Genomic DNA, 18235 nt, shown 5'->3' on the forward strand with positions numbered 1-18235 from the left:
TTTTTCTCTTTTTCTTTGGGTTTTGAAGTCTTGGTGACAGTGAAATGTGTTCTGCTATTAAAGTTGTTTTCCTGTTTTTCAAGTGTTGCTGGAGTCTTGGCAGGGAGTTTCTTCCTTGTTCCTGGTGTGAATCATTCCACAGTCACTCGATGGTTTTCTCCTGTTTCTGCGAACCGTTTGCAAAGACTGCAGCTTTGTTACTGCTTACAATTATACCTGAAAGCTGCAGGCACGCTAATTATTCTAACAAAGCGTTTATTGTGCACTGAGACGTCGGATTCTTTATTGTCTGAGCAAAAGTGACAAAGCGGTTGATGTTAAATGAAGGTAATGAGTTGTGAAGATGTGTAACCCTGAGAAAACAAAGTATGTATTCAGGTCTGCATGAAGCGAATCTGATTATCAAAAATCACAGTTCAAGTTGGTCTAATGTGGGAAAAACATATTTTATCTTGTCTGTCTAGATATATGTATTTTTAGACTAGTTGTATTTATTTATTTTTTCTAATGCAATTTTATCAGAAAAATTATTTGTACTTATATATTTTTTTATCAATAAAATCATAGATGAAGTGATTAAACTGACAGTTTGTGGCTAAAAACAACAATATTTTTGGATCCATTCAAAGGAATTAGTTAAGGATTTAAGTTTTTTTGGTTTATAGATATGTTCTTGTCAAAAATGATTGTTGGAATTTTATAAATACACATAAATATTTATGGCCTGTGTGATGGTGACGCTGCAGCATTTTGCAGGTTCTCTCATTGCATAGTTGGATTCTCGGTCCAAAAACGTGACTGTTACTTTGTTGATTGGTCTCTATAATTTCATATTATTTGTGAATTTATAGTGTGTCTGTGGAAGACTAGATGAATGCTGGAGATAATCACTGGAAATACTGGTGACTATAAATCTTTGTCACTCTGATAACGTCTACAAGAAAGTTGAGCCACAACCGGTCACTGATAAAGAAGATGGCTGCTCACAGATATACATAGATTCACAAATTATACTTAGTGCACATCCTTGTTTTCATTTCACTCACCTTATTTCTGATCATTACCTTTCAGTCAAATAAACGTTCCTCCTGCCAGGTTTCTGTGTGAAGCCAGTCAAACATTTTCATTTCCGGGCCAGTAAACAGTGAGAGGCGTGGATCACATGCTGTCAAACCACGAATCCTCCTGGCTTCTAACAAACTCGGTCTGTGTGTGGAGACACTTTCACAGTCATCATGTTCCTCTCAGTGGTTCTGCTGCTGCCGCTGCTGGTCAGCGATTCCTACGCTTCACATTTCTATGGCGTCATGATGACCTACTACCCAACCGGATCTACTTCTGTAAGTTAAACCTTCGGGGATTTTCAAATCTCCTCTTTTATCATTTGATCGTACTCACCGCCTTCTCACTTTAAATCTGCAGGTTGAGCTTCACTACAAAGTGAGCTATGACCACTTTGTAGTGGACTTGCACTGGAAACTGTGGGACTGAGACCCAGATCCTTCCTTTAACCAAAGTTGATGAACTCAGTGGTGAATGGTGCCAGAGAGAAGCAGTGACGTCTCGGCAGCTGACAGACAACTCTCCACTTACACTTCAGTAAGTCCTTCTGGACACTTTGCCGAATTATATCCTTCCAATATCACTGAGGAAATATTGGATCTAACACGCTACTCTAAAATATCAGTGGCTCAGCTAATCACAAGATTTCTGGAACAAAGCATGGATGTTGGATTCCTCTAATGAAAGGCATAAAACACCAAAATGCATCAGACTTTGTTGTAAATTATCTCTACTTTCATTGTAGATTTGCTAGTGGAAACTGGATAAGTAACGTACAGAATATCATAGGCTGGAAAGCTGTGACTAAAGTTGAACTAAGGACCCGATCTGACATCGGCAAAGCCAACACATCACCGCAGACGACCATCCTCCCAGCTCTGAGGTAATTCTGCTGCATTCTAGATGTTTTTATTTATTTATTTGCCTTTCTGTCCTTTATGCCCCAGAATCAAATCTCCTCTGTGTTGTGTAGAGATTAGGTAAGATTTAAAGTGGCTCTACTTTGTCAAATTAACATTTTGGTTGTAACAGGCAAAGTGCTTCAATAAAACTACCTAGACGTTTTTTTTCGGAAGTAAATTTACTTTTTTTTTGCCACGAAAACAAACTGTTTCAAATGTCACAAATCAGCACAACTAGCAACAGCAGCAGAGCTCCAGAAGAGTTGGTCAGCTGGTTTTATCGCTGTACAATGGCTGCTGGAAAATAGAAGTGTTTTCTCTTGTATGACTTACAATAATAAGTCATATTGTTGTTGACTTACTATCCAGAAACTACTTGCTACATTCTTGTTGGCTGTGCAGGAGACGCCACTTCTGCTTTCCAGAGATTGTTTTCAGACATTTAAACGTGCGAGTGTAAACGTTGATCCATTTCAATGGATGGCCTTTAAATCATTTTAAAATGGATAAAAACCGTATCATCTTTTATTTCTAGTTACATACAAAACAAACAACCTTAAAATAGAAAGAAGTGCATTTTTAAATCTTACCATGAGTGTGAAAGACTCTTTATGAGTTATGTTTATATATATTTTCTATCATAGAGTTCCTTATAACTGTCAGAGAAACATAAGCATGTTGGCCTTTGACCCCGATGGAGACGATGTTAGATGCAGATTTGCCTCCAGTGCCTCGTCAGAGTGCGACACCTGCACGACTCCGTCTGTCCTCAGCGTCTCGTCTGTAAGCATCAACATATTCAGATTTGTATTATGAGCTTGAATATTATTTGGCATAAAAGATTTTCTTTATTTTGACCATTTCCATTTTTCTTCTTGCAGTCCTCTTGTACTTTATCGTTCAGCTCATCTGCCAGCAGCAGCCAAGGTTCATATGTGGTCCAGATGGTGATGGAGGACTTTCCCCTGCAGACCAGATCAGTCTGACCCAAACCAACGGATCTCAGGAGCAGAGAACGACCAGTGATGCCATCAGCAAAATACCCATCCAGTTCATTTTAAAAGGTACAAACGTATATCATTGTTAACATGTTTTTAATGATGGGATGGATTTTCTGGAATATAGTCACATCTGTGTGTAGTAACATCTGGTTGTTACAACTGTAAGTGAAAACTTATAGTTTATAATTGCCAATTTAAGTTGTTAGAATATGTTGTTACAACTTAAAGTTTTTACTATAAATTGTTACGATAATGCATAGCAACAATTTATAGTAACTACTACAGTTGCTACTATAAGTTGTTAGTATGACTTCCTACTTATAGTTGTTACTATATAATGACAGCTATAATATTTCTAAGTTGTAACTATAATGCATAGTAGTAACTACAGATTATTTATAGTAACTAATGAAGCACTTACTATGAGTTACAACAACTTCTAGAGACAACTTATAGTTGTTACTATAGCTTATACTAATAACTGTATAAGCAAATATCATCTTGAGTCACTTTACAAGACGTTTATGATCTGAACTAATACATTTAGATGGTGGACTGTTGCATAAAAAGATGAGTCAGATTGTGAGTTTGTGGTTTCCCTTTATTGTTGCAGTGGTGGCTGCAGCACCGTCCTGCACAGAAGGTCAATATCTGCCCAGATTCCTGAGTCCAACTCCAAACAACAGAGCTCAGCTCTACACACCAGTCAATCAGATACTGGTGATCAACATCAGTTCACAGGCAACTCAAGCCACGTGAGAACGACTAAAATGGTTTAACTGTTAGTAAGTTCAGGAAGCTGATATTAACTGCTATCAACTGCTATTAACTGCTAACAACATGAAAGCAAAGTTTTCATGCCTGAGTTAGATGTCTGTCAACATGTTTAGATTATGAAATCAAGAAAAACAGTTGCTTGAAACTCTGGAAAATATTTTTTAACTACTCTCTGCATTTCCTGTTTGGTAAAGATCGACACAGCTCCTGTACAGCGGGCTGCAGAACGTGGCTAAGAGTTCATTGGGATCAGGAAGCTTCACTCTGACGTGGACACCATCTGTGGCCGAAGATGGAGAAAGTCACCCCATCTGTTTCGTTATCCAGGCAACGTCAGTGTCTAATCTGATAAACATCACACTATTCTGAAATGTTCAGAAACATTTTATTAAGAGACGTTAACTTTTCAATGCTCATGGATAGCATAAAGATGATACATAAAAGTATAACATGCTAAATTATCTAGTGCTTCTATCCCCAGAAATTAAAATGTCTGAGAACTAAATCATTTTTTAAAAATTTACATCTCCATATCAACTTCAATATTTGAAATAAGATGCACAAGTAAACCATTGCCTCTCAACAGTCACATCAAAAGTGTAACTGCACTTCCCTGAGAAAGATTTTAAGGTGATTACAAAGAAAGAGAGTAAAAAAGAGAAACAGAGGGAAAAAAACCCCACAAAAATATAAATTAACTACAAAGTATGGCTATCGTTGGAGAGTGGATTGTTAAGGACGTTCAACAGGCCAACAGATCCGGTCTTTAAAGATAAAATCAGGTCTCTTAGGCTGAACATAGTTCATCCATATCTGCCAGTGATCAAATTGTTCAGTCCTGTGATTGAGAGAAGCTGTTATTTTTTCCATTTTATATATATTAAATGTTATGTCAATCCAGTCATTTAAAGTAGGTTTATCGTGTGATAACCATTTTTTTGTAATGTTTTTCTTACTTGCTGTTAATAATACAGTCATCAAATATTTGCTGCTTTTTGTGGCTTCGTGAGGAATTATTCCACAATACATGAACTTGAACTCCAAGGGAATGTCCTGCTTAAACATATCTAGGCCTTATTAATCTCTTTCCAATATTCTTTTATAATTGGGCATTCCCGGAAGACGTGATATTGGTTTGCGTTTTGATTTCTACATTTTCTCCAACATACAGGAGGATTTCCATCATTTCTGGGCCGGTGTAATAAAAAATCTTACCAGATTCTTCCATCCAAATTCTTGCCATTGCAGTGGTTTATTATATGTCCACTGATATCTCCACATTGTTGTCCATTCCTCCTCTGTCATTGTTAAATTTCTTTGATATGTAAAGTTGAATTTTAAAAAAAATCTATAAGGTTTTCATAGATAAGCGAGATAATTTTCCCTTTAATTTTTGATTTATATGCAATCCATTTTATGACTGCTAAGTCATTTCCTAGTGCATTTCCTTTAACAATAGTTTTCCATGCAACTACAACAACCGAATCCTCAACTTCAACTACTGACTCCATAACTACAACAACCGAATCCCCAACTACAACAACCGAATCCCCAACTACAACAACTGAATCCCCAACTACAACAACTGAATCCCCAACTACAACAACCCAATCCCCAACTACAACTACCCCTATACCGACTACAACAACTCAATCCCTAACAACTACCCCTATACCGACTACAACAACTGAATCCCCAACTACAACTACCCAATCCCCAATTATAACAACCGAATCCCCAACTACAACAACCCAATCACCAACTACAACAACCGAATCCCCAACTACAACAACCGAACCCCAACTACAACTACCCAATCCCCAACTACAACAACCGAATCCCCAACTACAACAACCCCTATACCAACTACAACAACCGAATCCCCAACTTCAACAACTCAATCCCTAACAACTACCCTTATACCGACTACAACAACTGAATTGCCAACTACAACAACCCCTATACCAACTACAACAACCCCTATACCAACTACAACAACCCTATACCGACTACAACAACTGAATCCCCAACTACAACAACCCCTATAACAACTACAACAGCTCAATCCCTAACAACAACTACCCCAACACTGACTACAACAACTGAATTGCCAACTACAACTATCCAATCACCAACTATAACAACCGAATTCCAGACTACAACCGAATCCCCAACTACAACTACCCAATCACCAACTACAACCACTGAATCCCCAACTACTACAACCGGACCCCCAACTACAACAACCAAATCCTCAACTACAACTACTCAGTCACCAACTACAACAACTGAATTCCAGAGTACAACCGAATCCCCGACTACAACTACCCAATCCCCAACTACAACAACCGAATCCCCAACTACAACTACCCCTATACCGACTACAACAACCCAATCACCAACTACAACAACCCCTATACCGACTACAACAACCCCTATACCAACTACAACAACCCCTATACCGACTACAACAACTGAATCCCCAACTACAACAACCCCTATACCAACTACAACAACTGAATCGCCAACTACAACAACCCCTATAACAACTACAACAGCTCAATCCCTAACAACAACTACCCCAACACTGACTACAACAACTGAATTGCCAACTACAACTATCCAATCACCAACTACAACAACCGAATCCCCAACTACAACTACCCCTATACCGACTACAACAACCCAATCACCAACTATGATTACACTTACATCACTACCTACAAATTCAACATCTGCTTCAGGGCCGTGTAAGTGGCTAAAGTTCATGTTTTGTCCACCATAAAGCTATGAATAGAAATAAAACTGGTTTTCATTTAAAGTTCAGAATAAAAATATCTCTTTCCTTCTAGATTATGTTGTGGTGCTGAATGGCAAAATCTCTACCAGTTTGTCAATGGAAAATGATCATGAGACCGTTGTGAAGCAGGTCAGTAACTTCATGAACTCTAATACTCATCATGGTCTGATTTAAATCATGAACCTGATGATGTTTATTCTACTGCCTGTTTTATGTCTTGTTTTTAAAATGTTTTGTCTTGAATTTGAGCAGAAGCAAATCTTCACTTGTTAAAAACAACTTAGTGTAGATCAGAATGACATAAATACAAATTGAGAACAATTCCTAATGTGCCACTGATTGTATCTCCACTGAGCCTTGTGTGTTCCTCTGCAGATTAAAGATGAACTGGTCAGGCGAGGATTGCCACCAACAATGATTGTTCGTCTTCTCAGGGTCGTAACAACAAGTCGCTGAGGCCAATCATGTATTTCATACCTGGATATAACAATATAACGTTCTCTGAAGTTTCAAGTCATTTGTTCTTTCTTTGTTTTTGAATTTCCAAATTTCTGTAGGAATTTGTATTTTTTGCATGTTTTTTACACGTAAAAAAAATAAACAGATGTTATTGCATGTTAGATTAGTTTTTGTGGAAAATGTATTTTTGAAAAGAAAAATCTTGATACAAAAATCTAACAAAAAAGTAGAAGCTGAGATTTTGAAGTAGAAATCTTTCTGTGAAGCCTCCATGGTAACAGTTACACTGTTGCTCCACTAGGTGGCGAGCTGAAGCTGAAAAGGACAAATGCAATAAACTTAACCAGCTAGAAATGTTTATAGATTTGTAAATAATCTACTCTGTGACAGTCACTATGGCTTTAGGTCAAACAGATAAAGATCTCTGGCATTATTTCATAGGAATCAAAATAATAGATCATTATATGTAAAAAAAAAAAAAGGAATGTTATGCATTAGTTTTCAATGTAGATAAGATTTATATAATGAGGTAACTGTTTACCTGAATGACAGCTGCTTATAATTATTGGGCATCACTTCTGGTTTCCCTCAAGGTCGAGTGTTGGGCCTTAAATTATTTATTTTATATATTTAGGATGAATTAAGTTACAAATGTTGACATTTTTACTCTTGTTTTTGTTGTCCTGCTTGCAAATAAATTGAATAATTGATTTGTTTTATTGTCAGACAATAATTTAAATGAAACTAAAATAATTTTATCAGTAAATAAAAAATTAAAATAGTAGGAAAAGATCAACTAAGTGGGACTGTAAATAAAAGATACTTTTTGGGGTCATTAAGGTTGACAAGCTTAGATTAAAAGTCCATAATAATTATTTTAATCCTAGAGCAAAATGAAGCCAAGTACTTAATATACTGTATATTGCTGAATATTGTACAGTTTTCTGGGGCAGTAACTACACATAAGGAACAGACTTAATGTGAAATATTGACATTTCTTGATTTAGTGAAATTTCTAAAAACTCAAATGGTGCTTAGGGCAATAAAGATCATCTACCAATAAATCTGTAAATAAAACTGATTGATCAGAATTGTTACTTCTGCAGCTGCAGAATTTTGATCTTTGGGAAGATGAAAGAAATCATTTCCTATCACATTGATCTGAACTTGGCTTTCTTCATTGGAACTCTCTTCAATTGCTCTCTTTTTTAAAGCAGAATATGTGCTCTCAGACACAACTGTCTCTATTTCAACTACGGACAGATCAAAACCATAAGAATCAAAAACATCGTAGTCAAAAACATCGCAGTCAACTGGGGATGGGTCAAAAAGAAAGGAATCAAAAACATCGTAGACTGAGAAGAAAACCTCCCCAAACGGGGAGGTTTGGTTCTCAACTGGGGTCGAGTTGAAGAGAAATGGGTCAAACACGTCATATTCAGTACTTTGTTCAAAATCTCTTTCAAGGAGAAGTTTGTCAAAAACCCTTTTCATCCCGGTTGTAACTAAATAGCCGAGGCCAAAGCCGAGGGAGAAACACATGCCAACCATCATGTCTGCCATCCTGAAAATCCTTGTGAAAACCAATGCTGAAGTTCGAAGTGCTACTCGGATATGAACTGATGTCTTGAAACACGCATTCATAACCTCAGATGTTCTTTGATCTAGAACCGCATGTCGGATGTAAACAGGTGGTATATTAGTTGGAGGCTGTCTATATGTAGTTGTAAATTCCCACCCGTTTCAGGCTCTTGAATGCAACACGTTGTCACTAGGGACGGGTCAAAAAGATACGAATCAAAAACATCGTATCTTTCTCAAGTGGTGTGGGGTTAAAGAGAAATGCGTCAAACGCGTCATATTCAGTGGAAGTGCTCTCTTCCTCAGAAGTACTTTGTTCAAAATCTCTTTCAGGGCGAAGTTTGTCAAAAACCTTTTTTATCCCGGTTGTAACTAAATAGCCGAGGCCAAAGCCGAGGGGGAAACACATGCCAACCATCATAACAGGCTCTTGAATGCATGACGTTGTCACTCCTGGTTAGCCGGGCTTATTGGCGTATATGGGCACCGGGTGTGAACGCCAAGTTAAGTGTGTGTCAGGTCAATTGTTGTGCACAGTTGGATCATGGCTGGACGAGTTCTGGCGCCATGCTGTTCGGTCCAGGATTTGGATTATGGATAAGGGAGCATTTCAGCAGTTCACTGCTGCATCTGAATGTATTCTGTGAGGGATTATATATACACACACACTCACAGTTGGATCGGCTCCCTGTTCATTGAGTTCTAAATCCAATAAATGAGCCCCTCAACCGTGAAATCACCCATAAAGTACATTTTCAGGCCTTATCTGTGAACTCATTGCTGTGTGAGAAGCAGTGGGCCGAGCACACAACCTTGAGGTTTCCCAGTTATCCATATTGGCTATAAGCTCATATATGAAATGTAAACATGTTAATTCATCATTAATTTAAGTTGCAGGACCAGCGTATCATCATAATGTTAAACTCCCAGCAACCATGCAAAAGGCCTCCTGGTGCTTCATCTGCAGTGAGCTAACGGTGTCATGCAGCTGCTGCGATGCTTCATTGCCGTCAGCACCTGGATGAAAACACTGCAGTAAACTGCCAAGGCAGACAGTATGGCCGACATTTCACCGTCGTCAGGTCTACCGCCTCAGATCAGCAGCTTTTTACCAGGCCACAGTTCGTACACAAACCTACATTCACATTCAGACAGAATCCTCCTCCTCGTGTTTTTCCTGACCGTGTTTTTCCTCAACAGTCTCCAGTTATTCCGATCGGAATAACTGGAGACTGTTGATCTGGAAGGCTGAGTCTGATATGTTGCTGTTATATAAAATCTAAGCATGTTAATTCATCATTAATTTAAGATGCAGACACAACAGTTGTCATGATTTTTGGCTGTTTTGGGTTTTATTTGCCATTTTTTGCCAGGTTTATTTAATTTCTCTGTGTTTATTATTGTTACTAATGTGTTACCATACTAGTTTATTTCTTTTAGTTTAGTTTCTTGGTTTATTTTTGTTTTCTTTCTTGTTCATTTGAATTTGTTTCTCAGATTATTCTCATGTTTTTTTACACTTTTTCTTTTAAATTTACAGAAATGCAGTTTTTCTCTCCATCCATGCTTTGGCTCGGCCTCTTCCTGTTTTATGACATCAGCAAAAAGAAAAAAAAATGAGAAGAAACATTGGTGTACTGTGCTTTCCCTTGTCGAACCAGTTTTTTTTGAATAACTTATTTGAATGTGCCTGGAAATTGATCGTATCTGTCGCTTCCTGCTTTTTACCCATGTCAACATCCATTTGTAAAAAGACCTTTCTCTTTAATTTTACCCTAAAATTTAAAAAATCCAACAGAATTGCACCTGAGTAAGATTTATTTATTCCTGCATATATTTTCAGATGTCTGTAGGTTTTCTGTGCATATTTTTAAACAATTATTCAAAAGTACAAACAACATGTAAATGTCTTTCCTTCATACCAGGAAGATGGCAGGTTTATCAGGATCCTGGATTACTTGTTTTTTTATGCTCTGCTTTTTGTTTTCTGTTTATTTCATCCTTACTTAACTTGGATCAACAGTAGAAATACTTTATAATGAGATTACTCATGTAAAAGTGAAAAGTACAGTATAGTAAAAATACTCTTTAATGTGCATGTTTTCCAAAAAGTTACTTATGTAAATGTAATTGAGTAAATGTGAGTAGTTTCTACCCGACTCTGGTTAAAGGGTGGTGTTACAGTCCTGGGCCTCCTGAGCTGGTCCAGGTGATTTTGGTTTCTGTCTCGTTTTTCTCCTTTACAGGTTCAGCTGATCTGGAGCCCAGAACATTTAATCTGGTCGTCTCCACCTTCCGGGTCGCCTCCTGCGTCGGCTCTGCCTCCTGCTGCCAGGCCTCAGCTCCCTTCCTCTTGCACATTTCAGTTTCTTTGTTTTTGCTCTTCAACACATCCAACCATTTGCTTTACGCCACTGACATTAATGATCATTGTAGGTTTTAATAAATATTCATTTTCTACACCATAACCACTGAATGGTCTCCTGTTTTTGTTATGACCTGGTTTTTGTCATAACAGGAAGACAAAATGATTTTCTCATATTACAGAGATAAAGAATGAAAGACACATTTAAACTCTAAAAACCTAAAAAACATTTTTAAACTAGAATATAATAAATGAGGAGAGAAGTTCAGTTAATAAAATGAAAGTAAAGGACATCAGGTAGGGAATTTCCACACACCTGCAAAAATATGAAAATAACACGGAAGTGTGTATTTATAGATAACACGGAAGTGTGTATTTATAGACATCATGCAAAATAACATTTTGCATGATGTTGTTCTGCTTGTCCATGTTTCGTAGAAGTGTCGAACACCATGTTCATTGAAATGTCTGGACAAAAAAGGAAAAATAACCAAAATTACTGAGTTATATAGTCAGCAGACAGAAGAGCAAATTAAATACATAAATATCTTTAATATTGATTATTTACAGATTCATAGTCAAACATTGACAGCAGAAGGTTTTCCATCAAACTAAGTAGCAGTTTAAAATAAATCTGGAAATATTTCTATAAAAAACAAGCAAACAAAATCATAACATGGATTATATGTCAGATATTATTGGTGTAAACTGCAGAGATAAACTGCTGGTCTGCAGCTATTAAAGTCTGTATCTGGTGAAACCAGTGGTGAACTGGTATTGATCAGCTCTGATCTGTGAACATCTTAAATATTCACTTAAACACAAAAACTGACCAGGAGAGATAAATAATTAACCTGGTAGTGCTGCAGGATTTAGAAAACTGAGATGAAGCAAAAATTATTAGTTTTTAGTTTGAAAATCAAATTTTACAATGTAGGAAATGTTTTTCTGATATGAACCAGGTGTCTGACATTTCCTGGTTCATTATGTAAATACAGTCCATGGAAATTTTCCCATGTTTCCAATAATAAACAGAGAGAATAAGGAGAGACTGTACAAAGTCGTCTGTCTCTGATGATCTTAGTTTAGTAGAACTGAGTCGTTCATCATGTTGCTCTCTGTGCTGCTGCTGCTGATGGTCAGCTGGACAGAAGCTGGTTATACTGGTGTTGTGATCACACACACCACTAAAGATGTACAAGGAAGCAGTTTTACAGTAAGTTCAGATTTTCTGAGGTTTTTATCAAAATTGTTTTGTATTTAACACTTCTTCACCTTAAATCTGCAGTTTGTGCATCGCTTTAAAGTGAGCTTCAGCTCATGTGCAGAGATTGTGTCATACTGGTGTTGTACTAATAAGATTGATGAAAGCAGCGGTGAATGGTGTCTGCATGAGCATACCTGGAAGTACAATGTTTGGAGTTTCGACTATCACTGGGACAGGTAACTGAATCTCAACATCATACAAAAATATCCAACATTTCTCAGTTGTTCCCAAGAAGTAACTAAATCTAAAAATCCTACTGAATTAAATCTCTTGTCAGTTTTCTGGTCTCCTGGTCTGTAAAGTTTTCTGTGTTTCTGAAACTCTGAGTGACATCAGAATCTTATATTAAGATTAAATATCTTCTATTAAAGGTGGGATCCTCCTAAAACCTGGGTAAATAACAGAAACGGTGTTTCATCTTCACGATTTCTGATGACATATGAGCTGAGAAAACGATCCGACATCAACAGACCGAACTCATCACCACAGACCAGCATCATCCCTCTTATCAGGTAATTCATGTAGTTTTTTTTATTTACATTAATAAATATTTTTGGTGTCTTTTGTTGAGCATAAACTATAGGTTTAGTTTGTTGGTATTTTGTCCTGTTTTCTTTTTTATTTCTTGTAAAGCCGAACCATAGAGCTTTAATAATTAGAAATAGTTTACAATTAATATCCAAATGTTGTGAATAGATTTTATCTTTAAAAGAGACCAAAGAGAAACAAAATAAACTAAAACATAATGAATAAAAACTGAAATACAAATCAGTCAATACATTAAAGATTCATCATGTGAATAAGATAATTTGAGCAGATTGTTTGTTGTCAGGTGACTTTGTGATGTTTTCTGTTTCTCTCAGAGTTCCCTCAAACTGTCAGAGGGATATCAACTTGTTGACCTTTGACCCTGATGGAGATAATGTTCAATGCAGATATAGATCTAATCCCATTGACTATGAGTGTTACATTTGCACAGCACCGTCTGTCCTCAGTCTCTCATCAGTGAGTAATAAATGTTGGTGTCAGTTTACAGTAATGCAGTAGAAAATGATCAAAGGTAATTAAGCTGAATTTATTGATTATTGGACTATAAATCACTAATGATGAAACATTACTCTGAAACTTTTTAAATCACAAATATTGTTGTATGAACAAAAACAACATAAATCTATTAAATATAACATTGTTAATATTTCTCTCTCTGTCCTCCTGCAGGCTTGTTCTCTATCATTCAGTCCAACCAGCAGCAGCAATGAAGGTTCATATGCAGTTCAGCTGATGATGGAGGATTTTCCCAGATGGTCAATCACTTTGACTCATTACAATGGTTCAACTTATTCATGGAGCCCCAGCAACTTCATGACCCAAATCTCTGTCCAGTTTGTTTTCAAAGGTTTGATTTCATGCTTCAATCAGTTTGTTTTATGTCACAAAGAGAAAAACTGGTGTAAATACATTTAATATTTAATAATTGTCTGTTTAAAGGTGATCAATAACTACAGATTATTAAAGGACATCAAGCTTTTAAATTCCAGATACAGTAATATAATACAGTAAGAAGAAGATCACTTATTATCAAGACAGATCATTTGACCAAAGTGTAAATTTACTAAATTTATCATTTTAATTAACGGCCCACTTGTCCATTCTAGACAAACCATCTTTAATATGTTTTATTAGTTTCTCTGCATTATTTTTCCCTGCGTTGCTCCAGTGGATCCTGCAGCTCCGTCCTGCACAGCAGGTGAATATCTGCCCAGGTTTCTGCCTCCAACTCCTGAACATGGAGCTCAGTTCTTCATAGACGTTAATAAGATGATAGAAATCAGCATCAGAGCAGAGGCGACTCAGTCTGTGTGAGTAGAAAATAAATATAGTCTCTAATCACAGGGCAATTTTTATATTATTTCATAATATTTTGAAGATACTATTTAATGCAGGTTTGAGGGCATTTTGCTGATATAACCAAACAGACTGATGTGTTTCCTGTGTGTTAAAGGATCACTGGGATCCAGTTCAGTGGACCGTTCAACATGGCCAAGAGTTCATCTGGTTCAGGAAATTTCACCCTGAGATGGACGCCGTCTTTCAGTCAAAATGATGATAATGAAAGTCATCCCATCTGTTTTGCTGTCCAGGCAACGTCAGTATCTGATCTGATCAGAAGTTTTCAAATGTTTCCATTTTCTCCATTTAAGTAGAGGTACAAATACTAGCGACGGATAAAAGTTACAAAGTAGAAAATAAAATTAATTAAAGAAAAGGTTTTGAAATGTACTTATGTACAAAAGTAAATATAATTGTTACCTTCAATGGTTTTAAATAAACCAATTAGTTTATGGTTCATATAAACAGAACTGCAATGTTTGACTCTGAACTCCTGGTTATTGTAGCTTCACAGACTCTTTGTTTACTCCTGTTCTGAGCTGCTAGAGCAACTTGCTTTGCTGCTGTGATATTTGCATTTCACGCCCCGCCCTCCTCCAGGTCACAGAGGCCTCCACTCCACCCCGGTCGGCCATTTCTGTAGTCTGACGGCAACAAAACATCATCTACCGGCAGAGAAACTTTTCATCCCATAGTTAATTAAAAATGTCAGCAATCATCCATACATGTTGGAGTCGGAGTCTGATCCACAGCAGGAGAATGAAGTAAACAAAACCTCAAGATAATTCATGAGTTAGCTAACATTACTGAATGCATTTGGATCATTTGTTCCCCAAGACAAAAACAAGCCAAAGAATCACATCCAAAACATGCAGTACCTCTATATTCCCATAGAGGGCGCTAACAGCTAGCACACAGCGCTAACAGAAGCAAAAGGCTCAATGCTACTAGCAAAACAGGACATCATTATCAAAACATAAAATTCATCTGTAACGTTAGTGTTGTTGTCATTATTTGGAGCTCTTTGCTTTGCTGTGTCCATCATTTCAGCAGAGGAGGAACTGACCCTCAATCAGAAAAATCTGCCTGAAAATCCCTGTGCAGTGGCAGAAGCTGCTGAAGCTCTCTGCTCCCCACAAACCCACTTTTCCACCTGATGGGAACGTTACTGAGAAAAACAAGCTGAGCAGCGATGTAAAGAACCTTCTGTGTTAATAAACCCAAGAACTAAACAATTCAGCATAACTGAACCTGGACCACAAAATCACTGAGGATAAAATGTTGGATTCATAGAACTGGTTGGCTGGAAGTCATGACCTTGTTCAGCAGCTAATGTGGTGAAATCATAGCTAAAGAAATGTTAAAGGCAATAGAGAAAAATTAACAAACTGAAAAATAAAACCTAAAACAAGTATAAAGATATCTACAGAGGACCAGGAGAGAATAAATTTAATTATTTTGCACTCTCAACTCTCAAAGTACTCAAAAAACAACTATTTAAGGACTATAAAAGTAAATTTTACATGATATGTAAAATTGCGACAGACTGGCGACCTGTCCAGGGCGACGCCGCCTCTCGCCCAGAACGCAGCTGGAGAGGCAGCAGCTCCTCCCGACCCGTTAGGGAGAAGGATGAACAGAAAATGGATGGATGTTAATTGTAACATTAATAAATGACCATTTCAAAAAGAGTTTAATATTAATGTTTTGGTGCTAAATTATCTCCCCAGTGCCTCCAGTTCTGTCTACCAGTCTGAGCTTCGATGCGTCATTGTGAGGGTTGGAAACAGTGAGTTTTTCTTGATCATTGATTTATCTTTGATTTCCTGAACTCATGATGTTTCTGCTTCTATTATCCCAGTACCTTTCATAGCGACTCCATCTCCTCCTCCTAAAACATGTAAGTAGGATGAAAACAGGACTGAAAGTAACAGGAAGTTGTTCTTTACTCCATCTTGATCTCTTGCTCTTCCAGCTCATGTTAAGGTTGTGAAGCTGAAGATCAAGACTTCGATGTCACTGAAAGACAAACAAGATGAACTGGAGAAAGCGGTCAGTGACGTCCTGGACTTTAACACAAACCATCACAACCTGAGTTTAATCCTAATTAATTTATCCCAAATGTTATTTCATAACTTAAACTAATCAGTAAAGTAACAAACAATTAACTTCCATGCTATAAATATGAACCAGTTAAAAAATTTATTTTAGCAAACTTCACTAAATAAAGAAAAAGTTTATAAAGAATGAGTGATCCAGATCTTGTTGCTGAAAAAAATACAAAAAGTCCAAAGATAATAAAAACTATCAACATTTAATATTTAGTTTGTAGAGTTTTTAAATGATGAAAAACCTGCTAGATTTTATGTTTCATATCTACAATAATTTAAAGTTCCTCTTCTGTATAAATCTTTATTAAAATATTGTGTTGTGATGTTAAATTCAACTCTTGACTTTTTTCCATTTTTAACTAGAAGATTTTAAATGACTGTATCTAACATAGATTTCATGTTTTCTTCTGCAGATTCAAGATCAACTGATTACAGGAGGGCTGCCTGCAGACATAAAGGTTCACCTGCTAAGCTTCGGTATAGCTAATAAAACAGCTGCCCCCTAGTGGCCAAACAGGAGAATGAATCTGATCCCTGCAGGAAATTTGATTTAATCTTCCTGTATATTATAAATAATTCAGGGAGTTTTGGTTGTTTTCAGTAATTTAGTCTGTCAATGCTTTAAAACAATAGATAAACTTTCACAAATTATTTTTATAGATTATTAATATAAAGTTAATGAGGTCAATATTTGGCATCAAGTTTTTATTAAAGCTGATATTTACTGAGGGATTGCTACTCTGTGTTCATGTGCAGCATTTCTATCTCTGGGATTTTTATTCAGCTTAAAATCTTAAATGCACTGTAAAACATTTGAGCTGCATTTAGTTGTGTCTGCTATCTTTTACTCTATAAGTCATGTTAACCCCTCCACGGCCACTCAGTTCTCTACTGCTTTTCTTCAACTTCATGGATCATCTGACTTCCTCCACTTTGATACTGAAGAGTTCTGCTCCTGGTTCTGTTCCTTCTGTCAAACAATCCTGGACTCGGTTGCTCCATTAAAACTAGGCAACCAAAGATTAACCCTGAGCCTTGGTTTAATGACAGAACTCGTGCTGTAAGGAAGGAATGTCGCCGTGTTAAACGCAGGTGGAAGAAGGATAAACTGCAGGCTACTTTTCAAATTTTAAAAGACTGTTGGCGACTCTAGCAGAGCACAGTTAAAGAGGCAAAAAGGGAATATTTGGCTAATATTATCTCCTCAAACAGACATAACCCACGTGTCTTATTCAACACCATTGACTCTATGCTTAATACTCCACAGAATGCCTGTTTGGAAGCTTCTCCTGACATGTGTGAGAATTTTCTGTGTTTCTTTATTGACAAGGTTGGTAGTGCCAGGCCTCTTACCATAGCTCCTGACTCTGACCCCTCTGTTTCGGTCCCTCGCTCTGCTGCTTTCACTCAGTTTGAGCCTGTGACTGTCTCACTTTTAGAGGATGTGGTTGGCCATATTAAGCCAGCAGGTTCCCCCCGTGATCCTGTCCCTCCACGACGTTTTAAAGATATTTTATCTAGCATAGTGCAGCCTGTTTGTGCAATTATAAATAGCAGTCTGTCCTCAGGTGTGGTCCCTGCTAGTTTTAAACATGCAGTAGTGCAGCCACTGCTTAAAAAACCTGGCATTGATCCTTCTGTTCTGGCAAATTATCGGCCCATCTCGAAGCTGCCTTTTCTTTCTAAGGTTTTAGAAAAATTGTATACCATCAGCTGAAACAGTTTTTAGATGAAGATGGTATTCTGGAGGTTTTCCAGTCAGGTTTTAAAACTCTTCATAGCACAGAATCTGCTTTAATAAGAGTTTTTAATGACATCCTTTTAGCATGTGATTCTGGTAATCATGTTGTTCTGATTTTACTTGACCTCACTGCTGCCTTTGATACAGTCGACCACGACATTTTAATATCGCGATTACAGCATATTGTAGGTATTGGTGACACTGTTCTTAATTGGTTCAGGTCCTACCTGGAGGACAGAACATTTTCAGTAAATATTAGAGACTCTGAATCATCTACTG

General features: G+C 37.1%; 2 protein-coding genes across 2 annotated transcripts; both read left to right on the plus strand.

The window, feature by feature from the left end:
* The first annotated feature begins 1235 nt into the window (after positions 1-1235).
* LOC129379908 (mucin-2-like) lies at positions 1236-7050 on the plus strand. The gene is made up of 10 exons (XM_055060852.1): positions 1236-1340; positions 1423-1481; positions 1808-1945; positions 2609-2747; positions 2869-3028; positions 3579-3720; positions 3937-4074; positions 5681-6492; positions 6595-6671; positions 6918-7050. Exons 1-10 carry the CDS (start codon positions 1236-1238, stop codon positions 6996-6998), a joined length of 1851 nt encoding a protein of 616 aa, XP_054916827.1. The 3' UTR covers positions 6999-7050.
* A 6110-nt stretch (positions 7051-13160) lies between these two features.
* On the plus strand, positions 13161-16822 carry LOC129379879 (uncharacterized). Its single transcript, XM_055060817.1, has 8 exons — positions 13161-13219; positions 13433-13610; positions 13932-14073; positions 14217-14360; positions 15835-15893; positions 15966-16004; positions 16080-16156; positions 16629-16822. The coding sequence occupies exons 2-8, from the start codon at positions 13496-13498 to the stop codon at positions 16719-16721; spliced, it is 669 nt and encodes a 222-aa protein (XP_054916792.1). The 5' UTR covers positions 13161-13219; positions 13433-13495; the 3' UTR covers positions 16722-16822.
* The last annotated feature ends 1413 nt before the right edge of the window (positions 16823-18235 follow it).

The sequence above is a fragment of the Poeciliopsis prolifica genome, unplaced genomic scaffold, assembly GCF_027474105.1.
Source record: "Poeciliopsis prolifica strain line A6 unplaced genomic scaffold, Auburn_PproV2 SCAFFOLD062, whole genome shotgun sequence".
Lineage (NCBI taxonomy): Eukaryota > Metazoa > Chordata > Actinopteri > Cyprinodontiformes > Poeciliidae > Poeciliopsis > Poeciliopsis prolifica.